General features: G+C 43.6%; 1 protein-coding gene across 3 annotated transcripts in view; it reads right to left on the bottom strand.

Moving 5' to 3' along the window:
- STX18 (syntaxin 18) overlaps window positions 1-26,872 on the bottom strand; it is a 127,121-nt gene that overhangs the window by 56,079 nt on the left and 44,170 nt on the right. For 2 of the 3 annotated variants that reach the window (XM_036991042.2, XM_036991028.2), the window contains exon 2: window positions 336-403. In XM_036991042.2, the coding sequence (XP_036846937.1) occupies window positions 336-403 (68 nt within the window). Of the gene's footprint in view, window positions 1-335; window positions 404-17,294; window positions 17,398-26,872 lie in introns of all 3 variants that reach the window. The other variant, XM_036991034.2, reaches the window with a different exon arrangement.

The raw sequence follows: 26,872 nt of genomic DNA on the forward strand, positions 1-26,872 counted from the left end.
ATGTTCAATAAATATTTACTGGAGAAACAGTGTCTCATTCATGTCTGCAAGTTTCACAATGTACATATAGAAATGTTGTATCATGTTTGTATCAAACACATATTTGTATCAGAATGGAAGATATGCTGTGTGGGTAGGGTGACTTTGAGGACATGGGGATGACAGAGGCTACTCTGGGTATGGGAGCTCCTTTTGGCTCTGTGAATACCACTGCCAAACCGATCTCCATTACAATTCTGAGTTATTAAGTAAAATAGGTGGACAGAAAGGTTAAAAGGAATATAGGTATGAAAAAGAACTTGGTTATCAAAATCATGATAAAAATATGCACTAACCTGTAAGCATTAATATAATCTTTCCTGTGTTCCAGAAGAAAATCTCTCAGTTTGCCAATGTGCGAAATCTAAAATAAAAAGAAAGCAAATAGTTTATATAGACAGATATGTTATACTCACATGTAATAAATTTTAAATTAACAGAGAATGGAATGCAGGTTGTAGAAAGATTTTGAAACTACAAATAGAATAACTTTAGTTTTAGACTCTCTTGTCTTGGTCTCTTATTGATGATTCCATCTTGTTGTAATTGTTGTGATCTATGACATTATGAAGAAATGATCTCTAAGGAGCCTTGAGAATAAACGAGATAATGCATGTCCAGTAACTACACAGCACATGCTCAAAAAAAGCCAATTCCTTTCCATATGTGTTCTAGATCTACAATTTAATAGACAAACAGTTCTCCTTCCAAGTGTTCTGTAGCCTAAGGCTGGACTTGAGGAGTTTTTAAATAGGGCCCGTGTACAGCAGCAGGGTTCAAGAAAAGATTCAGGGGAAACGATTAATCCCTACACAACAGATTCCATCTTGCTGTAGCCTACTTCCATGAGCAAACTAAAGGGACACAAAGGACAAAGGACTGTATTTGTGATGGCTGATTTCTCCTATAATAAAAACCTAACCTACCACATGTCAGATACTGTGCATGGGGCTAGAGACTAAAAAAAATAATTTAATTATATTTTTTTAAAAAGAGAGATATAGGAAGAAATGTAGAATCGTGATTGACAAAGAGAAGAAAGTGCTTCCAGGAGGACAGTGATTAACTAAACTGGTGGCTTGCTCTGTCCTTTGACCGCTATTCACAGGAGTTTCCTCCTAATGCCCTTTTTACTTAATCCAAACATACATAGTTCCAGCCCTGAAGGGTCTGCTGCACTTTCATCTTTTCCATGAAAGTTTTTCTGTCAAGGCCAACTCAGGCTAATTTTCACCTTGCTCTGTACTTAAAAGTACATCTGTGAACCACTGCTGGGCACTGAGTTACACACGGCCATGTCCTCTGGCCTGACTTTTACACGTACGCTTCTCTGTCAGTGGGATTATGAGCCGTGCAAGGAGAGGGCTGCACAGCTTCCCACACTTTTCTGAGCACAGCATGAGTACAGAAGGTGGTGGCCAGCAGGTACTTGTGGAATGAATACATGTCTAAATACAAAAATGCTACTTATCACAAAGGAAACATTCAGCATTTGTCTGGAGATAGGTCAGCAGGGGTTCAGTTAAATTTCCCAGAGTCTAGACTAATAATAAATAGGGTTCAGGAAAGTACCCTCAGGCACTGTAAGAGCAGGAATCAAAGGAAAAAACACATATGGGCACATTAATAGTTTATTTACCAGGTACAAACAGCGGCTGAGAATGTCCGATCTCTCAGGGCCCATGAGGCATTTTCACCCACATGACCTTTGTTCTCTGCCCAACAGCCCTGTCATGGGCCCTGATATCACAGCTCTCTTTGACCAGTTTGGGAAAATGAGACTCACAGAAGCTAAGTGACTTGTCCAGCATAACACACTTAATGTACAGCAGAGTTCAGGGTCAACCTCAGGACACGTTCAAGTTCAAATTTGAATTGTTTTCCAGTATACCACAGCTGCCTTCCTCGCCATCTGATGCCTATTTCCCACTTCAGCTGCATCATAAAATCTGACTTTTAAGACTGTTGGGGGAGAAGTTTGAGATGCGCAAACAAGATGTTTATTGCATTACATATAAGATTTCATCAAGCTACTGTCCTCTTCTAAGATTTCCCACGATTTCCATCCCCTTACCCAACACCTGTCTAAGAGAGCCAGATAAAAATAAATTGGTGGGGCGGAGCCAGGACGGCGGCGTGAGTAGAGCAGTGGAACTCTCCTTCCAAAACCACATAGAATTATGAAAATATAATAAAGACAACTCTTCCTAAAATAGAGACGAGAGGACACAGGACAACATCCAGACCACATCCACACCTGTGAGAACCCAGCGCCTTGTGAAGGGGGTAAGATACAAGCCCCGGCCCAGCGGGACCCGAGCGCCCCTCCCCCCGGCTCCCGGTGGGTGGAAAGAAACCGGAGCGGTTTTTTTTTCCTTTTTTGGTGAGTGCTTTTTGGAAGTCTTAAAGGGACAGGGACCCCAATACTAGGGAAACAGGGCAGCAAGACCGGTGAGCGGGTGCCTGAGACCGGAGCCTGAGGACAAAGAATATCGCGCGTTTTTCCCTTTTTTTTTTGGCGAGTGCTTTTTGGAAGCCTTAAAGGGACAGGGACCCCAATACTTGGGAAACAGGGCAGCAAGACCAGTGAGCGGGTGCCTGAGACCAGTGCCTGAGGACAAAGAAAACCACGTGTTTTTTCCTTTTTTTTTTTTTTTTTCCTCTTTCGTTGTTGCTGCTGTTGCTTTGGTTTGGAGAGTGCTTTTTGGAAGTCTTAAAGGGGCAGGACAGGACACTTAGCCCAGAGACAGGGAATCTGGGGATCTCTGGGCACTCTAACCCCCTGGGCAACAGGGAGCACAGAGGCCCCTTACGGAGATAAATAGCCTCCTGGCCACTCCCCCTCCAACGGGGCTCCACCATTTTGGACAAGCAGCCCCAGCCAGGCCACCTCCACAGCTACAGCGGAGATAAACTCCATAGCAACCAGGCAGGTAGCAGAGGCCCTGTCTGCACGCAGCTGCCAAGCACAAGCCACTAGAGGTCGCTATTCTCCCAGGAGAGGAAGGCCACAAACCAACAAGAAGGGAAGCTCTTCCAGCCGTCACTCGTACCAGGTCTGCAAACTATATCACCATGAAAAGGCAAAACTACAGGCAAAGATCACAGAGACAACACCTGAGAAGGAGACAGACCTAACCAGTCCTCCTGAAAAAGAATCAAAATAAAAATCATGAACATGCTGACAGAGATGCAGAGAAAAATGCAAGAGCAATGGGATGAGATGCAGAGAAAAATGCAAGAGCAATGGGATGAAGTCTGGAGGGAGATCACAGATGTCAGGAAGGAGATCACAGAAGTGAAACAATCCCTGGAAGGATTTATAAGCAGAATGGATAAGATGCAAGAGGCCATTGAAGGAATAGAAGCCAGAGAACAGGAACGTATAGAAGCTGACATAGAGAGAGATAAAAGGATCTCCAGGAACGAAACAACACTAAGAGAACTATGTGACCAATCCAAAAGGAATAATATTCGTATTATAGGGGTACCAGAAGAAGAAAGAGGAAAAGGGACAGAAAGTCTCTTTGAAGAAATAATTGCTGAAAACTTCCCCAAACTGGGGGAGGAAATAATCAAACAGACCACAGAAATACACAGAACCCCCAACAGAAAGGATCCAAGGAGGACAACACCAAGACACATAATAATTAAAATGGCAAGGATCAAGGACAAGGAAAGAATTTTAAAGGCAGCTAGAGAGAAAAAGGTCAACTATAAAGGAAAACCCATCAGGCTATCATCAGACTTCTCGACAGAAACCCTACAGGCCAGAAGAGAATGGCATGATATACTTAATGCAATGAAACAGAAGGGCCTTGAACCAAGGATACTGTATCCAGCACGACTATCATTTAAATATGATGGCAGGATTAAACAATTCCCAGACATGCAAAAGCTGAGGGAATTTGCTTCCCACAAACCACCTCTACAGGGCATCCTACAGGGACTGCTCTAGATGGGAGCACTCCTAAAAAGAGCACAGAACAAAACACACAACATATGAAGAATGGAGGAGGAGGAATAAGAAGGGAGAGAAGAAAAGAATCTCTAGACAGTGTATATAACAGCTCAATAAGCGAGCTAAGTTAGGCAGTAAGATACTAAAGAAGCTAACCTTGAACCTTTGGTAACCACGAATCTAAAGCCTGCAATGGCAATAAGTACATATCTCTCAATAGTCACCTGAAATGTAAATGGACTTAATGCACCAATCAAAAGACACAGAGTAATAGAATGGATACAAAAGCAAGACCCATCGATATGCTGCTTACAAGAGACTCACCTCAAACCCAAAGACAAGCACAGACTAAAAGTCAAAGGATGGAAAAACGTATTTCAGGCAAACAACAGTGAGAAGAAAGCAGGGGTTGCAGTACTAATATCAGACAAAATAGACTTCAAAACAAAGAAAGTAACAAGAAATAAAGAAGGACACTACATAATGATAAAGGGCTCAGTCCAACAAGAGGATATATCCATTCTAAATATATATGCACCCAATACAGGAGCACCAGCATATGTGAAGCAAATACTAACAGAACTAAAGAGGGAAATAGAATGCAATGCATTCATTGTAGAAGACTTCAACACACCACTCACCCCAAAGGATAGATCCACCGGGCAGAAAATAAGTAGGGACACACAGGCATTGAACAACACACTAGAACAGATGGACCTAACAGACATCTATAGAACTCTACATCCAAAAGCAACAGGCTATACATTCTTCTCAAGTGCACATGGAACATTCTCCAGAATAGACCACATACTAGCTCACGAAAAGAGCCTCAGTAAATTCCAAAATACTGAAATTCTACCAACCAATTTTTCAGACCACAAAGGTATAAAACTAGAAATAAATTCTACAAAGAAAACAAAAAGGCTCACAAACACACGGAGGCTTAACAACATGCTTCTAAATAATCAATGGATCAATGAACAAATCAAAATAGAGATCAAGGAATATATAGAAACAAATGACAACAACAACACAAAGCCCCAACTTCTGTGGGATGCAGCGAAAGCAGTCTTAAGAGGAAAGTATATAGCGATCCAGGCACACCTGAAGAAGGAAGAACAATCCCAAATGAATAGTCTAACATCACAACTATCGAAACTGGAAAAAGAAGAACAAATGAGGCCTAAAGTCAGCAGAAGGAGGGACATAATAAAGATCAGAGAAGAAATAAACAAAATTGAGAAGAATAAAACAATAGCAAAAATCAACGAAACCAAGAGCTGGTTCTTTGAGAAAATAAACAAAATAGATAAGCCTCTAGCCCAACTTATTAAGAGAAAAAGAGAATCAACACAAATCAACATAATCAGAAATGAGAATGGAAAAATCACGACAGACCCCACAGAAATACAAATAATTATTAAAGACTACTATGAAAACCTATATGCCAACAAGCTGGAAAACCTAGAAGAAATGGACAACTTTCTAGAAAAATACAACCTCCCAAGACTGACCAAGGAAGAAACACAAAAGTTAAACAAACCAATTACGAGCAAAGAAATTGAAACGGTAATCAAAAAACTATCCAAGAACAAAACCCCGGGGCCGGACGGATTTACCTCGGAATTTTATCAGACACACAGAGAAGACATAATACCCATTCTCCTTAAAGTGCTCCAAAAAATAGAAGAGGAGGGAATACTCCCAAACTCGTTCTATGAAGCCAACATCACTCTAATACCAAAACCAGGCAAAGACCCCACCAAAAAAGAAAATTACAGACCAATATCCCTGATGAATGTAGATGCAAAAATACTCAACAAAATATTAGCAAACCGAATTCAAAAACACATCAAAAAAAAGGTCGTACGTACACCATGACCAAGTGGGATTCATCCCAGGGATGCAAGGATGGTACAACATTCGAAAATCCATCAACATCATCCACCACATCAACAAAAAGAAAGACAAAAACCACATGATCATCTCCATAGATGCTGAAAAAGCATTTGACAAAATTCAACATCCATTCATGATAAAAACTCTCAGCAAAATGGGAATAGAGGGCAAGTACCTCAACATAATAAAGGCCGTATATGATAAACCCACAGCCAGCATTATACTGAACAGCGAGAAGCTGAAAGCATTTCCTCTGAGATCGGGAACCAGACAGGGATGCCCACTCTCCCCACTGTTATTTAACATAGTACTGGAGGTCCTAGCCATGGCAATCAGACAAAACAAAGAAATACAAGGAATCCAGATTGGTAAAGAAGAAGTTAAACTGTCACTATTTGCAGATGATATGATACTGTACATAAAAAACCCTAAAGACTCCACTCCAAAACTACTAGAACTGATATCGGAATACAGCAAAGTTGCAGGATACAAAATTAACACACAGAAATCTGTAGCTTTCCTATACACTAACAATGAATCAATAGAAAGAGAAATCAGGAAAACAATTCCATTCACCATTGCATCAAAAAGAATAAAATACCTAGGAATAAACCTAACCAAAGAAGTGAAAGACTTATACTCTGAAAACTACAAATCACTCTTAAGAGAAATTAAAGGGGACACTAACAAATGGAAACCCATCCCCTGCTCATAGCTAGGAAGAATTAATATCGTCAAAATGGCCATCCTGCCCAAAGCAATATACAGATTTGATGCAATCCCTATCAAATTACCAGCAACATTCTTCAATGAATTGGAACAAATAATTCAAAAATTCATATGGAAACACCAAAGACCCCGAATAGCCAAAGCAGTCCTGAGAAAGAAGAATAAAGTAGGGGGGATCTCACTCCCCAACTTCAAGCTCTACTACAAAGCCATAGTAATCAAGACAAGAACAGAGCCACAGACCAGTGGAACAGATTAGAGACTCCAGAAATTAACCCAAACATATATGGTCAATTAACATTTGATAAAGGAGCCATGGACATACAATGGCAAAATGACAGTCTCTTCAACAGATGGTGCTGGCAAAACTGGACAGCTACATGTAGGAGAATGAAACGACCTTTGTCTAACCCCATATACAAAGGTAAACTCAAAATGGATCAAAGACCTGAATGTAAGTCATGAAACCATTAAACTCTTGGAAAAAAACATAGGCAAAAACCTCTTAGACATAAACATGAGTGGCCTCTTCTTGAACATATCTCCCCGGGCAAGGAAAACAACAGCAAAAATGAGCAAGTGGGACTACATTAAGCTGAAAAGCTTCTGTACAGCAAAAGACACCATCAATAGAACTAAAAGGAACCCTACAGTATGGGAGAATATATTTGAAAATGACAGATCCTATAAAGGCTTGACATCCAGAATATATAAAGAGCTCACACGCCTCAACAAACAAAAAACAAATAACCCAATTAAAAAATGGGCAGATGAACTGAACAGTTCTCTAAAAAAGAAATACAGATGGCCAACAGACACATGAAAAGATGCTCCACAACGCTAATTATCAGAGAAATGCAAATTAAAACTACAATGAGGCATCACCTCACACCAGTAAGGATAGCTGCCATCCAAAAGACAAACAACAACAAATGTTGGCGAGGCTGTGGAGAAAGGGGAACCCTCCTACACCGCTGTTGGGAATGTAAATTAGTTCAACCATTGTGGAAAGCAGTATGGAGGTTCATCAAAATGCTCAAAACAGACTTACCATTTGACCCAGGAATTCCACTCCTAGGAATTTACCCTAAGAACGCAGCAATCAAGTTTGAGAAAGACAAATGCACCCCTATGTTTATCACAGCACTATTTACAATAGCCAAGAATTGGAAGCAACCTAAATGTCCATCGGTAGATGAATGGATAAAGAAGATGTGGTACATATACACAATGGAATACTACTCAGCCATAAGAAGAGGAAAAATCCTACCATCTGCAGCAACATGGATGGAGCTGGAGAGTATTATGCTCAGTGAAATAAGCCAAGTGGAGAAAGAGAAATACCAAATGATTTCACTCATCTGAGGAGTATAAGAACAAAGGAAAAACTGAAGGAACAAAACAGCAGCAGAATTACAGAACCCAAAAATGGACTAACAGGTACCAAAGGGAAAGGAATGGGGGAGGATGGGTGGGCAGGGGGGGTAAGGGGGGAGAAGAAGGGGGGTATTAAGATTAGCATGCATGGGGGGGGGAGGGAGAAAGGGGAGGGAGGGCTCTACAACACAGAGAGGACAAGTAGTGATTCTACATTTTGCTATGCTGATGGACAGTGACCGTAAGGTGATTTTTAGGGGGAACCTGATATATGGGAGAGCATAGTAAACATAGTATTCTTCATGTAAGTGTAGATTAAAGATTAAAAAAAAAAAGAAAGAAAGAAAGAAAGAAAAGAGGGATTACTCCTTGATAGGATAAAACAATTGGTAAATCAAAGATTAACACATGCTTTAAATATCCTTAATGTTGATAACTTAAAGGGTGTCAGATGATCAGCTATGGAGGTACTCTTTTCTGATATTATTCCTTTCTCTTAATAAAAAAAAAAAAAAAAAAAAAGCAGCTCCTGTGTGCTGACCTCCAGTGAGTTTTACACAGTGGTATAGAGGGCATGTCAAAGTGTGAGCAAAGGGTCTGTTTGTTTCTATGCAGAAGATCAAGGCCTAGCTTGGCTACCCAAAAAATGAACTAAGATACGATATGAGGAGGAGCTTCCGGCATCAGCACTCTCTGGAGGACTCTTGCCGGGGGATGACCATCAAAAAGCCTCCACAGGGATCCGGGTGATGCTGCGGTTGTGGCTGCGTCCACCCCACCGTCTCCTGGACTTGCCATAGGAATGAGGAGGGAGATGTCTAGGCTGGCATGTGCATACAGTGAGACAACGAATTTGACCGGATCTGTACTGTTGGAACTCAACCAGGAGTTGGGAGGGGTGCAAGTTGTAGTGCTCCAAAATCCTACAACTATAGACTATCTATGGTTAAAAGAACATATGGGATGTGAACAGATCCCAGAAATGGGTTGCTTTAATTTGTCTGATTTCTCTCAGACTGTTCAAGTACAGTTGGACAATATCCATCATATCATAGACTAATTTTCACAAATGCCTAGGGTGCCTAAATCGTTTTCTTGGCTTCACTGGAGATGGCTGGTAATTATAGATTTGCTTTGTTTATGTCACCGTATTCCTATTATGTTAATATGTGTGCACAAGTTAGTTAGTAGTTTAAAACCTATACATGCTTAAGGTACTCTACAAGAAGATATGTCAAAGAAATAATCAATCCTCCCATGTTTTCTTCCATATGCTACGTCTATAGCTTTTCTTCTTCCTTCCTAATTACAACCCTTAAATAGAATTCGTGCCTCATATTGAATTTACCAAGTATCATAATTCCTCCAGGTGGTAAAGATACCTCGAGACAAGTGCTGGGCATAGAAGCCACAGGGCATAAATCTGCAAAGAAGTAAACAGCTAACCTTTTCAAACAATATGGCTTCTCTCTCACTTAACTTTACATTTCCCTGTATGGCCCCGGAAGATGACTGGTTAGCCAGAGACGGGTAAGATTCCTCAAGGGAGGAACAACCTAAGACAGGCACAGTCGCAGGGGGGCCATCAGGTGAGAAATTGGGGAACAACAGTGGTGAAGCTTAGAACCTCCCCCCCCCCTGTGTTGAGAGAAAGCTTCTGCATCCATGGATGTTTTATTGCCCTTGTCTAGCTCGGATTAGCACATAGTCTACAGGCACACACCTGATCATCTACAATTGCTCTCTTATAACATTAAACTATGTTTTCTACCTTTATCTTGCATCTACCTACCACTTCAGCAGTTTATTAAAAATAAAAAAAATAATAATAATAAAGGGAGAAATGTGGGATCCACATATAAATCAAGTATAAAAATCAAACGAATATTCATACTTGACCTGATTGTTTATAGTTCATAATGCGTGATCAGAACCGAAAGTTTCTGTGATGACTGCCCTTGTACTGTTCACCATGTAAGAACTTATTGGACACTATGTAAGAACTTGTTCACCATGTAAGAACTTGTTCGTTATGCTTCAGAAGATTGGAGACTGACGAGAACTAGGCTTGAGATGGATTAATGACTGTGCATTGAGCATTGACCCCCCTATACAGAATTTTGTTGTTAACAACCACTTGATCAATAAATATGATATGCCCTCTCAAAAAAAAAAATGTAAAGGAAAAAATTTTATTAGAAATATAATATCACTCTTCAGGAAAAAGGCCTCTCAAAAATGGACATTAGTTAACAAATCTGTGTCTGGCATCTCTATTGCAGTCCTAGTTTGTAGTACTTTCATCTGTTTTCACCTTTGTTTTAGCAGTATTGTCACATTCCAGGGTCTGACACAAGTATACAACTGCACAAATGGAAAAAAAAAATTTTGTTGCTGCTCTTAGTTCACAAATCACTGACAACCCATGACCATCACATGTACTTTTGATTCATTGAAGTGTTTTTTGCTCTACATTAAACTGTCTTCATTTTTTAAAAAAATAAATAAATAAAAAATAAATTGGTGAAGCAAGGCAGGGGGACAGATGAAGTACATTTGGCTGCGGTGAATTCTGGTTTCAAAATACACTCCAGCCAAAGGAAGCAGCTCTGCCCGCTGATTTGCTACAGGTCAGCCAATGTATAGTAACCTCAGGGCCTAACCAATGGGGGCGAGTCCAGAATCACATAAACACTCAAGGCCAGGCACCATCAGCGCCGAAAGTCCCATGTGATCTCAGACCCCGTCAAACTCTGCCTCAGCCTCCAGGCTCTAAGTCCCAGGCTTCACACCCAATGGTCCTCCCTTTTCTTGAATGCCCTGTGCACTTCTCTCCATCGCAAACTTCTCCCCATCTTTCAAGATGCCGTGTTCCTCCCTACACCCACTCTGTACTGCCAGGCACAGCCAGACCCCATGCACCGACATAATGTCACACATGATCCCTGCATGATGGCCACAATGTCTAGTTATAGGTGGATTTCCCTTCGCAGGACTGCAGGCTCCTAGAGGTAAGGGGGGGCCTCTCTCTTTCCCCAGAGGCTGTCAGGTACAGTTCCTGGAACAGAGCAGAATCTTAAACACTTTTACTAAAGGTTGAATACATAGTGGGTACCAAGTAATCCCTAAAGGACTATACCTGTTGTAGGCAGAATATGCAACCCTCCTCCCCTAAAAGATGTCCAAGTCCTAATCCCTGGAACCTGTGGATATGTGACATTGCAAAGAGGAATTAATGTAGCAGACGGAATGAAGGTTGTTCGTCAGCTGACCTTCAAACAGGGAGATGACCCTGGATTACCCAGGTAGATGGGCCCTATGTAGTCACCAGGGTCCTTAGATGGGAGGAGGAGGCTGAGGAGAGAGCGAGCATGTCGCAATGGGAGGACTCCATCCAACGCTGCTGGCTGTGTGGATGGAGGAAGGGAGCCAAGGAATGGGGGCAGCCTCCATAAACCAGAAATGCAGTCCTCCTTAGGGCCTCCCCAGAAAAGAACACAGCCCTGCCGACCCCTTGATTTTAACCTAGGGGGTCCCAATTTGGACTTCAGACCCACAAAACTATGAGATAATAAATGTTTGTTGTTTTAAGCCACTAAGCTTGTGGTAATTTGTTATGGTATTTATCAACACCATAAACTGAGAGGCCCAAATAACAAACACTTGTATTTCTCACAGCTCTGGAGGCTGTCAAGCCCTGGACCAAGGTACAGCAGATTCGGGGTCCGGCCAGGGTCCCGTTCCTGCTTTGTAGACAGTTGTGCTCTTGCTGAATCCTCACACGTGGAAGTGAGAGCCTTGCTCTGGTGTCTCTTCTTATAAAGGCACTAGTCCCATTCACGATGGCTCCACCCTCATGACCTATTCTCCTCCAAAGGCCCCATCTCCAAATACCACCCCAGTGGGAATTTGGGTTTCAACATATGCCATTTGGAGGGACACAATCTATCCATAATATACCTGCTCAGAGCTTTTATATCTGTAACAGCTTTTTTTTAAGTTTTAAAAGGTCCAAAGGAATCTACTCCATGGGTTAGATCCAGCTGCCCACTCCCTTGTCACTCTCCACCCCCATCTTTAGCTAGCTCTAGTGTCATGTTCTTACAGTTTTGATATCACTGAGTGACATGGAGAGTCAGAGAAGGGAGAGGGTCCTGGGAGGAAGGAAGGGGTCACTGAAAGAGTCTCTGTGGAACCAGATGGGTGACAGGATGCAAGGACTAAAGATGGGAAAAACTTTGGAGGCTGAACCATGTTGTGGAGCACATCACAGGCTTGGGCAGATGAGGGACACACCATTTTCACAGCTCTGTGCCCTTGAGACTGCTCTTCCTCTACCTAGAACAACCTTCTTTATTCCAACCCCATGCTCATCCTTCCAGGTCCACTTAAATGTCACCTCCTCCATGAAGCCTTCCCTAACACTGTTCTTAGTGTTTTACAGATACCGTCAGCACTTTCCACATTACATTAGAAGTGTTTATCTGTGACCCCTACTAGACTTCAATCAAGCTCCTTGAGGCCGGGATCTTTGTCCTACTCATTTCTCCAGTAGTGCCTAAATGTGAGAAAGGGGAAGGGGGTCGGAAGCCAACAGAGAAAGGCCTCGCGATCTGATGCCTCCTGATGCATAAGCTGGATCATAAAGCATCAAAGATATCACAAGGCTGCACCTAGGTAACTGTGGACAGAAGAAGAGGGACATACTGGCTATCTGGGCAAATTACTCTCCTAGGAAGGCAGTGAGGTACAATCAGAGATGCAGCATCAGCATGCAAGATCCAAGGAGAACATGCAACCTAACATGAGTTCACAAGAGATGGTGTGTTCTCACCAAGTCCATAACCTTCCATCTGATTGATGGCCCAGCGTGGAGGAGCTCTTAGGCCAGTGAGCTATGGCTGCACTGCCCCACTGCCCCGTAGGATGGCTATAGACAAAGGACAGGAGAGCCCTTCAAGTCTAACATAAACTGTAGTGTTAAATAACGGAACTGAAGCTAAATGAGAAAAGGAAGAAAGGAATATTCATTTTCTTCTCTGTACCCGTCATTTTAAGTGGGTTATTTCATTTAATTCTGATAGCAATCCTCTGCACATAGGTATTTTTCTTGGTGGAAAGAAACCAAAGCCTACCAACAGAGCTGGAACGAGAACCCCTCGGTACACTGAACTAGCATGGGCTCCCTCAGTACTGTTAGACTAAGGAATATGTGGGTGTGTTCTAAGTTCACTATAAGTACAGTCATCTTCATGCTTGCTGTGAACTGTTATTTCACTGCTTTAAAAAATTCTCCCACTTAATATGTAATGATATTAAGGAGTTACAATGGTTTTTTTAGGTGTGCTAATAGTATTATGTACCATGATTGGTTTTTAAAAATCCCTTTCTTTTAGAGAGATATACTGAAAAATTTACAAAGAAAATGAAGCGATGCCTGGGATTTGCTTCAAAATAATATGGGGGCAAGGGAGTGTCAGGTGAAACAGGATCAGTCACAAGCTGATCAGAGTTGAAGCCGGGTATGTGTGAACATAAGGGCTCCTTATGCCACTCTATTTTAGCAATAAAATGTTCTTCTTAAAAAATCTCCCTTTTAGCACTTTCTTAACATTTTTAGTCACTTCTTTGAGGTACTGATTTTCTGCTGCCAAACTAGTAAAAAATCCACACTTGAACCAACAACTAAATCCCACCCACAGTCTTGAGCTACTTTATTTTTAAGTACTTGCAATCTTTGCTTAAAGTTCCATTTAACAGGATCAATGCCACTTTTAAACAGTAAAAAGCAGAGAAACTGTCATTGGGCGTTTACTGTGTGCCAGGCAGTCCTCCAAGAGCCCCGCAGGCATCGGCTCGCCTAATTCTTCCAGCTGCCTCTGTTTTACACTCCTGTTTTACAGATGAGAAAGATGAGCACACTGCCAGAGAGAGGCTGAGTAACTTGCTCAGGGACACTGGGGGGAGCCTGGATGGAACCCTGCATTCTAAGTATCAGACTTGAGTCCTGAACCCCCAAATTTCAGCACAGATTCTTGGCAGGTCACCACTGTAGTTTTCCATATAGTTTTTACAAGGTGGGTAAGCTGTTGTTTTCCTGTATCCTGTGTTCAACAATGTGCTGCATCCTTGATTTTACACAATAGCAACTGCCCTTACTGGGCACCAGCCATGTGTGCCAGGCAATGCCTAAATGGCTGGCTGGACCTGTGTGTCACTTCCTCCCCACATAACAATAGGATGACTCAGACACTGCCCCTAGGCCCATTTAATAAACATGGAAACTGAGGCCCACACCAGGTCACAAGGCCTTTAAGTTGGCAGAACTGAGATTGATCGCAAGCCTATATGACTCAAAGGCAAAGTCTATTTAATCTATTTATACTGCCAGAAGACTAATAAAACTATTAATATTTAGCTTAATTAAGTCTGATGTTTTTTTCTTCACAGTAACTGTGATTCCCACTTGTCTAACAACAAATGCTATGGTGTCTTTTTTACCTACATATACATATAACAGTAACAATATTATACACAGCAGTAATAGTAGTATATTACTCCATTCGGGTTCTCGGACCCAATTCCAATGTGTGTAAGTATGTGGGAGGGGGTCTTCCCGCACATACTAACACCAAGCAATTCTCAAACATGAGCAGGGTTTCCGAGAACACAACTCGATTCTGATGCTATCTGCCTGGAGACAGCACCAGATTCCCAGGCTAAGGGCTCCGTCCTACAGGACTGCCCTCCACCCCCGACTCCAGATGCCAGTCCCAAGCCCCAGGCAGTTCCCTGAGCTTCTGATCTACTGGCTACAGATTGGAGGTTCCCACGACCTCCCACTTAGGTTCGAGTAATTTGCTAGAGCGGCTCACAGAGCTCAGGAAAACACTTAGGGTTACTAGTGTAATAAAGGATACCGTAAAGGATACAAATTAAAAGCCACATGCAGAGAGGCACAGGGCAAGGCTTCAAATAAAGGAGCTTCTATCCTTGCGGAGCTTGGACCTGAGTTGGTGGCACGCAGGGGCGTTCTGGCTCCCCAAGCACAGCAGCTCTCTCTGACTAAGAAGCAGGATCCAACTATGGAGAGTAGGTAGAGCAGAGGGAGAAAAGCTCTTCTCAGGGGTTTTGTGAGGACTTCATTGCATAGTCATGACTGACTGAATTATTGGCCATTGGCAGATTCAGCCTCCAGCCCCTGCCCTTAGGTGGGGGGGGTCCAAAGGTCTCTCATTAACATGACAAAACACCTGTTTTACCTTTAAGACCCTGTGCATGATGTCCAAATATACCTGGGAAATATATATTTGCTCTTATGAATGACCAAATATGTATTTCTTATGACTCATTATATTGCAGTAATATAAGCTGGGTTTCATGTGAGAGTATTGGTATATTTGATTTTAAAAATGTTTTTAACTACAGTGAATACAGAAGGATCTGCAAGAAAAGTTTCTTGGATGTTTGCACATATAACGCTAATTTTTAAAGTCACTTAGTAAGGATACATGTCTGTCTAAAAAGAACGTTTTCACTGGCTCAAGTCATCTCCTATGAGGCTGGCTGCTGCGCCTGCCTCCCGTTTTGTAACACGAGAGGCGTGGAATTGGCAAAACCATAGGGATATCGAGAGGAAGGCCCACAAGTATGAGCAAGCAAACAGGATGGTCGGAAGACTGGTAGAATCATGGGGACCCATTCATGCTGAGAATCAATCACCAAACCACCTCAAAACATGTTTGAAACGAGTAATGAAGGCAACTTCTAGGACTGGTTTTCTTCCCCCCATTTGTGCTCACCTGCATCCACTCTCGGCCTGGGATGGGCCTGGGCAGAGAAGCCGACTCTGTGGGTCTGGGTGGAGCAGGGCAGACAAGAGAGAGATGGTAGGAATCCAGGGAGCCAGCCGAGACTGCGGGCGTCTAACTCCTGCTTCTCCACTCACTGCTGAAGGGGACCGTGACTCCCAGTCCTTGGGCTTCGTGTAGAGGGGCTTCTGCTGGACCAACATTCCTGTCCTCTCTCAACGTCCCACTCACTCTTCTCAGAGGGAAGAGGAACAACTGAATTGGCTTAAAATCTGGAGAAGGGAATGAGCATCTTGGCTCTGTCTTTCCCTCTCCTCTTTTCAGATCAGCCCGCCAGCAGAGAAGGTATATTCTGGCCTCTGCTCCACCCATGTTTGGCTACAGATCTAAAGCCTGGTTCTCCATGTGCTTTTTCATGTTCTAACTGCTTTATTTCTCTTTCAGGAGGTTCCAAAATCGGGCTGAGAAGAAAGGGGCGTTCTTTTTTAGCTCCCTGAACTCTCAACCTTTGCCAACTGAAATTTTGAGCAAGTTGCTTAATCTCCCTAGGCATCACTACAAAGGGAGGGTGGTAAAAATTATTTTTTTAAATCATAGTAGCACAAAGTAATGGCCAATTTTTATTGAGTGCATACTATGCGGCAAGTACCAATCTAAGTGCTGTGTACTCATTATTATTTCTACCAATCCTCTGGGACAGGTTCTATTATAATCCCATTTTATAGATGCAAAGACACACGTTCTGCATAAATAGTTCAAAATAAATGGGAGACTGTGATTCAAACCAAGTCCTGTGTGCTATCAGTCCCTACAAGTCTACCATGAAGATGACCCTGCTGTCCCAGCTGAGAACGGCAGGCCTCTGAGGAAAAGCGGACGGAACATTTGAGATCCAAAGTACCGAGTGCTGAAATGACTGGTCCAGGTTAAAGGCACGGCTGGAGGGCACTCAGCTCGCAGCCTCGCTCCAGGACTGGCCAGGCTCTGGCTTCTTTGGATGTGATACTTAACCACATACGCTATTTAAACTGCATTGTAAGACCACAGGTATTCATCGGACCTGTCTCTTTCTTTCTCTGAAGATGAATCATGTTCACTTTTAAGTGGCTATATTTTAATACGGCTAATTTTCAAAATGATCAAGATATTGAAATTCTCCACCCTACCAAAAAAGAAAATTGACTATAAAACAGTACCAGTGTGGTCCTTATATTAGATGCAGTTGACAAGGAAAAAGGATCTCACATTACCTGTCATTACACAGAAAGGTTTACTAGGAGACACCAAACAGAAACGTGTGCGCCTGTGAGAGCCTGTGAGGCTGTACAGGTGAATCTGAGCTGCTGGCATGGACTTAACCTCAGGGACACCGACTTGGATGGTTATCCCACAAGCACATGGCTGAGTGGGGGGAAAAACCCAAGACGGCCCAGAACATGTACTGTGTGACCCGTTTACGTAAAGTACGTGAAACACACCTGAGGCTGTACACATACACAGAAAGGACAGAAGACTGCTCGTCGAAATACTGACGGTTGTCTGGGTGGTAAGATTTGGAGACTTGGTTTTCTTCTTTATAACCTACGTATTTTAAAAGATTTCTACAATTAGTACATATAATCTTTGCAGTTAGACAAAACATATTTTTAAACAAAAAGGAACATCTTCTCACATGCTTCTCCGACTAAAAGTGTACACTGATTCCTCATTACCTGCAAGGCCCATTCCTCAAGCCCGAGGCCCTCCAGTAGACTGCTCCGGGTTCAAGGCCCTCCCCACCTCCCCACCCAGCCCTCTGCCTTCCTCCTGCCCAGCAGAATGCTCTGGTGATACACCTCCTATGTCTTTTCTGCCATCTTCAGGCCGCTTAGAGACCCTCTTGCAAGTACATCTCTAGAGATGTTACCATCTTGTTCTAGCCCATCGAGGTCCCCCAATAATGATTTAATGCTCCGAACCTAATTTTGTATCCCTTTCAATAATTAATAGGAGGGTGAAACTCTAAACATGGTATGCTCCATACTTCACACCACCCACTAGATGGCAATACAAGTATTAAGCTGGAGTAGTAACAGGAACTCTCTCAAAAACATCCCAATTGTATCCCAAGGGCTTTAAAAAATTCTCTGGTTCTGTTTTTGATCTAGAATGAAAGGATTATTAAAGGTTAATTGTTCTGAACAGGCTGAGGCTGAGATGACATTGTTTTAAAATATACATGTGCACTTGCGTGAGTCCAGCGTTTTAAAATACTGCATTCTGGGCAGGTTTGACCCAAAGAGAGCTCCAGAGCATGGCTGCCATCTGCCATCCCAGGCAACAGGCCCAGCTTTGTTTTTATGTGTCACCCACAGAACAGCCCTGCTAGTTGCTCTTTCGCGGGTGTTTTGTCAATTACCTAAAGCAAGATAAACTGTAAAACAAAAACCCTGGTACAAAACGGTGGGATTCTTCTCAAAGAATGATGGCATTTTAACTGTGGTGAGAGTTCAAAGCAGTCACAAGTGTCCTTTGCTGATCACAGCAGAGGTTGGACTTGCAAGCCGCTCCCCACCCCCCCCAGGATGATAGGAATTCTGTTCGGCTGGCACCCACAACACTTCCAACAAAGACCTGATTGATTATGAAACACTAAGTACCGATTTGCATAATTTGCCTCTGCAAGAAACAACTATTGTTCAAGATTAAAGAGACTCCAGTAGGTCCCTCTGGCATATTGTAAAGAGTTCCCGGTAACACAAAATCATTATTTTTTTCATTCAATCAGTGGACACAGCTTGCTGTTCAGTTTAGCAGGCAGCCAAAGGCACAGCCAGAACAACCCCTGCTGTATAAACGTTTGCCAAGTACTGATAAGCTAAAAGGGTTTTTCACCAGGATCATGTTCCCAAGTTTAATTTGGAGGCCCAAGAACTAAATTCTGCGTCCACTCCTCTCAGTCATAATTGAAAAATGCGTTAATAGCAACTGCAGCTAAAAGTTCAGAACCCTGGCACCTCTGGAGCACATCGACCCTGAGGCAGTGGGGGTTGCCTGAGTCCATTCCCTGTGCATGAGAAGCTGCCCACTGGCCCTCCACAGAAGAGCCTAGCAATGCCGCTGACAATCCAGTGGAGCGCTGGGTCACAGCAGCGAGCCCACTGAGGGGTCCCAAACACAAACTATTCCTTTCCTGCTTCCCTTCCTTTCAGCAGCTGTTTAGGAAGCAAGCACCAGGGGCTGGCCCCCACCCCGACCATGGCACTCCCCCCCTAATTTCTAATTCTATGGCACAATGCCACCCTTCGATGATGCAGGGCACTGGAGTGCTGCTGGCTGTAGTGGGAGCTCTGGCCAGTCTTGTCCGGTCCTCACACACCCGGATGCTTTCCCTGGGTCCCTCCTGTAGCACTATCCTTCCCTGGCTTCCAGGACACCCCACACCCGCAATTCTGTTCTCTTCTTAACCCCCAGACAGCTCTTTTTCACCTCCACTCATTGCCTCCTCTGCCTCTGCTAACCTCTGAAACTTACTGAAGTCCAGTCCTCCACAACTCTTCACTAAACCCACTCATTCCCATCCATAGTTTATATATTCTCTGCAGAAAATATCCACCCGGCCCCTCCTCCCTCCTGTATTCCAGAAGTGTGCCCCCAACTGTCTACGCGTGTCCCACTGGCGGCTCAAAAGCAACACGCACCAAAGTGTTAGTCATCCGACCACTCGCACTCCACCCTCCTGTCCCTATGCCCCCAAAGACACAGGGGCGCTCTCTCCTGACTCCCCAAGTAAGACGACCTCACGGTCATTTTAGACTCTTCGTTGCCTTTCGCCCCACAAATTAAGTTGGTCAGCCAAGCCTGTCCACTGTCCATTCAACCCGTTAAAGGCCTGCCAAAGGAACCGGCAGCCCCGAGCAGCGTCTCCTTCGCGCTGCCCGCGCCCATATTCCAGACCCGCAGAACCTGTCCGCTCAGGCCTCCTCGTCTCTGCCTCTGCATTTCGGCACCTGCTGTTCTCTCTACCTGAATGTCTTCTTTCTCATGGGCCAAATTTCTCCTCCGTGTGCTGGGCACAAGCAGGTACTAAAACAGGCTCTCTGGGTTCATGTCACCACTTTCTCTGCACAAAGCCCTCCGTGAGCCGCGCCGTAAGTGCTTTGAATGTACGAACAGTTGAATGTCATACACACAGCAGTTGGAAGTATATATGTTATATGCATTAAAGAACATGACTGCTAGCTGAATATATAAAGTGCTCTATTCTGTCAGTCTGGAAACCTCACTAGAAGAAAGACATAAGGCTGCATTCAGCTAAGGAAAACTGCAATCAGCAGCTACATAACCTGCCCTGGGTTTTTGTGATGGACCAATGGCAACCTTCCTGGACGGCAGTGTTCACAATGCAACGTATGTTTTTAGAAAGAGAGAGGAAAATGTGTGCATGAAAGAGAGAGGCTGACGTTTCTAGTTCCACTCTCCAATGCTGGCTTCACAGTCTTGATGAGCAGACAGTAAGACGGTTAAACAGACGGGACAAGGACAATTAACACCAGGTGGGGGGAATTTGGTGGTATAATTTTTGAATAGCAACCTGAAAAGTATTGCTCCTTTCTAACATCAAGCCCCTACCCTTTTTAAAGAAATCTAGAAATTAAAAAAATCTTAAGATTCTTAGTGTTAATGACATAATGAAAAGACTTAGGACTTATTTCAAAAGTTGAACAGTACCATACAGTGCTTAATGACCCATGAAGCTCAGTGCAACTTTCAATTTAAAACAGGTCTAAGACCTCTGACCTCAGAAAGAAGCAAAGGCCTCTCCTGTTTTCAACTTTCTCCTCCTCACTCCGTCCAGCCCCAACTTTCTCTTCACCTCATTGTCTGCAAGATCACCCTTAATCTAATTACACACTGAATCCCGTTCTTCTAGCTCCCCACACTGCCTTTATTTGGCATCGCCAGCACATCCCCATTTCCAAAGCAACATCCACCTTGCTGTCTGCCCAGCACATGCTGGATGAGAAAGGGGAGAAAGCAAGTCAATATCTGCCCTCCAGGATTCTCAAGGCTATCAAGGTCCCAGAGGCCACTTCCCTGCTGCGTCTGCATGGTAGGGAGGACACCTGCTGCCCCTTGCAGGTCATCCGCTCTACTTCAAACAGTACAAAGTTCTTGTTCACCCTGAACTGGGTTCAGAACACTCTGCTGTGTTCTCCCCACCCGAGTCTCCTGTCTTTTCTAAGCCATACATTCTCAGTTCCCTCAAGTATTCTTCGCTGTCCTCTGAATGCTACAGTTTTTGGGCCTCAACCATCAAATGTTGTTCTCAAAACGGACTCAATACCCTGCGTGTCAGCAGGAAATGCAGACGAAAGCAGAACCGTCGCCTTCCTTGTTCTAGCTTCTAGGCTTCTACTAATGCCACCTAAGAGCATGCTCACTTTTACGTCACTCAAGTTGACTTAACATCAACTAAAATTTAGTTTTTTTGACTGCTGCTGCTAAGCTCCGGCTTCCCTGTATTTATAGCTTTCCCCTGGCTTCTTGTCATTTGCCACTCTGATCATTCTGCCACTAAAGACATTGCAACTAAAAATCATCAATTAAAAAAAAATAGGATGAAAACAGGGCTGAAAAAGAAGCATCTAGTCAAAAACCCCTCCTTGGAGACAACCAGCTCAACCAGTCACAGATGCCCAAATAGTCCAAATATTCAGTCCATTTAAAAAAGTTTTCCTCCACAAAAATACCAGGGGAGACTTTGCTAACTGCCTTCCGAAATCAGATCTTCTCACCTGCCTACCTAGTAACCCCATCCAAAAGTGCACGGGGAGGCTGGGGGAGGGCATGGCTCGTGCTTCTGGAACCTATGCCAGTTAATCATCAGTACTTTCTCTTCAGTGTGTGTGGAAACCTCTTTTGTTTGTTACCTTGACAAGTACGTAAGCCCCAGCATGAGCCGGGCACATTAAGAAAGGAGATAATAAAACAGATGAGAGGACGGGAGGAAAGGCAACAGCACAGGAAGTTCTAACCCAAGGACCTGACAGGGCATCACATGTCTTTTCAGATCCAATCAAACCCTACCTGCCCTGGAGGCTGTGTGCAGACAGTGGGTGTGGACTGTGTGGACAGTGTGTGCAGAGCATGCATGTGTGTGGCATTTCTCCCAGTCTTGGTAATTCAGGCATGGACCACAGAGTCATACATATCCCAGCTCTGTCACCAGTGACATGGCCTTGTGCAAGACGTCCTCCTGCCTTAACCTCTGATGTCTAAACATGAGACAGTAACATTGGAAGAGACTACAAGTTGTCCCATGAAAGTGATGCCTGTAAAAAGTCAGACACTGTATCTGGCACAAAGCTGGTACTCAATCATTCTATGGTTTCCACTGTTTGGGTCTCACTCTTGAGGCAAGGTCAGTGTGGACTGTGGACTGCCATGGGGCAGTGGATAGAAGGACAGGTGTGGAGACCTGGACTATGACCTACAAGGTCATTCACAAAACACAACACTGAGGAGCAAAGAGAAAAACTGTAGTCAGAGGAAGAAAAGCAGCCTGAATTGGCACAAATCCAGCATAATTGGGGGACAGGTGGTGGAAATAATAGTAGCTGACATTTATTGAGTGCTTACTATACACCAGGACTCTTCTAGGAACTTTATATGTATGTATTAACTTACTTAACCCTCCCCACAGCCCTCTGAGGGAGGTACTGGTATTACCCCTATGAAAGAGAAGGAAATTGAGGCCCAGAGAGAGGTTAAACACTGTGAGTCAGTGACATAACAAAACGTGGTCCCAGAGAGTCTGGCTGCAGAGTCTCCTCAATGGTAATGGGTGGCCCCCCAACATGAACCAAAGTCAGGTGCAAAGGCAGGTAAGGGCACAGAGCAAAGAGCAGCATGGAGTGGTGGAGACAACTCCATCCAAGCCCAAATCCATGATGGTGGGGCATCTGGAAAAGCCTTTCACAAAGGCAGCCAAGGGACAGCTCACCTGGCACAGGCAGCTCCTAAAAAGAGCTAAACTGCTGTCTTGCTGACTCTCGCGCCTCCGCAGCAAAGCCGCACGCACTTCAGGTCAAGCCTAACTGTACTGCCTAAGGTGAAAACCACACATAATCCACATGACACTTACGAAGGCCACTGGATTCCAGCATCCACTCCTGCCATAAGTTCAAAATGGCTCAAAGCCTCCCCGGAGCCAGAGCAGATTGCTCTTTCATCAGCTGAGTGTCAGAGGAAGTGGCTCTTGGGTTCAGGAGGCATGAAGAGAGCAAAAGTACTTTTTCTTAGATGCCAGAATCACAGGCAGTGAGGTATGATCCTCTTCACAGAAGAGGTCCCAAGGGAACAAAACCAGTGTGGGGCACAGCCAGTCCCAGCCCCAGCTCACCCACAGCCTGCGGCACACTGGGCAGAGTGGACAACAGGCACGCTGAAAGGGGCGTCTCTTTCCCGCCAAGCACCCAGCTGACCTCCAGTTTCTGTGGATGCACCTCCAGGGGAGGCCTACCCACTGCACCCCAGTGCTCTTCCACATACCTTTGCTTCGCATGAGATGCCCTCCTTTTTCTCAGCGCTGGTATTCTCCTCCAAAGAACAGAATCGTGCTCACACACACTTTTTCTGGAGCCACCGACTGCACCGCACTCCGCAGGCAGCCCCTATCCATTCTGCTCTTTGGGAAAACACAAAGTGTTCCTGAGGGAAAGCTGTGGTGGTGGTCAGCTCCAGGCAGCGGGGGACCCTGCTTCTGGCGAGGCACACTGGGACCCCGAGCCAGTTTAAGGACCTCACAGTCACTGCTCTGGGCCTTGATTCCTCCCTCATCTGCACACTACAAAGGTTAGATGAGAAGGTCCTTCAGAGTCAGAAAAACCAAGGTAACTTGTTGGTGTTCAATTAACTTGAAAGTTCCTTATAACCACACCTGGCTGGTTTCTTTTTACTTCTTTTATGCTTCCCAAAGTTTCAAGCATGATTCTAAGGATCTATGCATTTAGGATCATCATTTAATAATGTTTTCTGACTCAGGACAATTCAGCTATGGAACCTTGGAAAGTCTGAGCATAAGCAATCAGAAATACAATTGTTCACTACAACAACATGGATGTAAAACAGACAAACAAGGCAATTTGAAACAGGCAACTAATTTCTGCAAATTACAGATGTAGTTGGATAAATAAGCAACAGCCGTGATAACAGCAAACACCTCCGTAGTACTTAACGCCAAGAAAGGCTCTCAAAGCTTATCCAGAAGACCTCATTTAACTCTCACACAGCTGTATCATAGACGGCATATCTCAGACGGCAGGGGCTCAGTAACTGGCTCAAGCGTCTCCTCCAGGGCCTGTACTCCTAACTTCTCCTGGCTCTTATTATTATTCAGAACTTTGATGAGAAGGGTAAAGGGAAGAAACATTCCATTTCAATTTGAGTTCCTCAAATTAAAAATCTCAATTCTATCCTTAAAATACATGTACCTTAATGAAATAAACAGTATAAAATTCAAATTTGTATTCATTTTCTAGGAGGAGGTTATATTTTTAACTTCTAAGAGTAGCCTTCCAGAAAGAACCATGGACATCTAAATTACAGTTCTCGACCTTGTATTGGGGCACAGACACCTTTGACACTGATAAAAGCTGTGTCTATGATCTCTTCCCTTAATAAAAATCAACATTCCCAAGGGTACAAAATTTTGTCTACCATTTTGAGCTTCAAGTGCTCTTGGCTCACTGGAGCTCAGGTTAAGAACCTCTGATCACAAAGTATGGTTCAACAAACAAACACACAAGCACAGGAGGGCACAACCATTAGGTAACCTTCATGTGTGTAAGGAAGCACTTGCTCGGCAGCACTGAAGACAGCTCGGGTCCTCGGTCTGCAGGACCTGTCTGTGCTGTAACACTAACCAGTCACGCTGCGGGACGCTGGGGGCAGCAGGCGTCCTGGGGCCTGCAGGTGTGAGGGAGAGTCTGCGAGCACTGTGATCCACTCACATGTCTGCCTTACAACACACAGAAAAGGGGAGAGAAGGGAGGGAATCCTAGCTTGTCACTGTCATCGCTGTCTGCAGCAGCATAAATAGTGTTTACTAAGTGCCAGGCACTGCACTAAGCCCGTGGCATAGATTATCTCATTTAGTTCTCATAACAAATAGGGAAACGGAGGTACAGAGCCGTTAAGTAACTTACCTAGGTGATATAGTTAGTGAACCAAAAAGCCAAGGATGCTACTCCAAAATAGACTCTAGAGCCTGGGCTCTTAAAGTCTTCACTTTTTATCTCCAAACTTGGGCTCTTCCAGGAAAAAACTTGAGCTGAAGAACCAAATCAGAGGACAAGTTATCATGCAGCCTTCTACAACTTCCCACACACCGAACTCATTAAAACAAAGCCATAAATTGTATTTATCAGCTCCTCCAAAAGCATTTGCTAAATGTCTTCTAAATTCTTCCAATCATGGCAGAAAATACTAAGCAAATAAATTTATACTCCACCGTAATACATTCCACATCCCAGGAATATGTTCACTCCCTTTTGTGGTGAAGAATTAAAAGACTTTTAAAAATTATATGTGCAAAAAGAACTGTGTCATGCTCACTGTGGATTCCCAAAGCCTGGCAAGTTTCCTAGTTCAACAAATGTCTGTTGAGTAAGTGATACATTTTATCAAGAATATGTCATTCTAAAATCAACATTAGGAAACAGCCACAGCAAAAACTGGTGGTTATGATTAAAGTTTTTTTTTTCATATGGAATTTTTCCACATCGTTGTTGCAAACATTTTAGTATACACCAAAGGCAGAAACTGTCTATAATAAGCTGCCAGCAACTCACGGTGCACAGCTGGTCAGCAGCAGCAGTTCCTCCTCTCTCAGGTGAGCAGATTAGCAATAGGTACAGTTCCTGGCAACAAACTGGGGAGTCTCTTATTACTAAGGTTAAACACAGACATTCAAAAACACGAAATCCCCGAAACTGAATGCTGCCCTATGGACATTTAAAAAAATAATCCTTAAATTTTAATTACAGTATCAACTGTAAGGAGAAAATGTTTGTGAAGATGGCAAGGACTGATAACCTACACCTACAAAAGGACTGATACCTACACCTACAAAAGAGGGAAAACCAGAGATAAACTTGACATATCACAAGTGCTCTCGACCTCATTCTCCTGGGGTTCTCGCCCTGGGTAGAAACTGTGACTGCAAGAACACAAAACCTCACTCATTTGCAAGTCAAGGGCAAGAGTTACATCAAAATAGATTCGTTCTCTAAGTCGTCTTCCCATCCCCGCAAGTATAGTTCCCATCCACTAGGTGTTGCTCTCTACCACACTGTTCCTCAGCAAACAGTACAGTACATCAAAATGACAACAGCCTGCTTTAAGATGATTTGTCTGTCTCTTGAGGATATACATTTGGTTTAAGTTTCCACTGCAAAGTTAAAGTTCTTAAGACAGGTCATGCAGATCAATTGCTCCTGTAATCTGAAACTCAAAAGAGCAAGTAATATCTAAACAAGGGGAGGGGGTGGCCCTGAGCTTGTACGGTTCTCTAAAAGCCAGGAGACAGTCAGCCTGGCTACCTCTAATCTCATCATCAAAACTGTTACCTTGTCCAGTTTCTGCTTCACATCAGCAAAGAGAAGAGCGAAATCAACTGTGGACGGTACAAGGAAAGAACGTGCATTCAACTTCCATACCGCTTTGACAGGTGCCCATCACTTACATTCAAGCAGAAAACACTGCTTGATAATAAACCCCAAAAGTGTAAGTGCTTTGCTCTATTAAATTTTTTTCTCTCTCTTAGTAAAAACAAAAGCAAAGGAATCAATGTGCATTTTATCACGAGGCTCTGAGATAAAGGACTTGGTAACAAGATACATAGCCTTGCCTCCAAATTCATCTTTCGACTGAGTGAATGGGAATAAAATGCAGAGCATGCCGGCTTCACCCAATAATACAAATGCTCAAGCTCCTAACAAAAGCACAGACCTTGTTTCATTATTCCCTGTCCTCCAAAAAATAGAGATTCCTTTCCCTTGTTATGGTCTTCTTT

Source organism: Manis javanica, chromosome 5 (genome assembly GCF_040802235.1).
Source record: "Manis javanica isolate MJ-LG chromosome 5, MJ_LKY, whole genome shotgun sequence".
NCBI classification, from domain to species: Eukaryota; Metazoa; Chordata; class Mammalia; order Pholidota; family Manidae; genus Manis; species Manis javanica.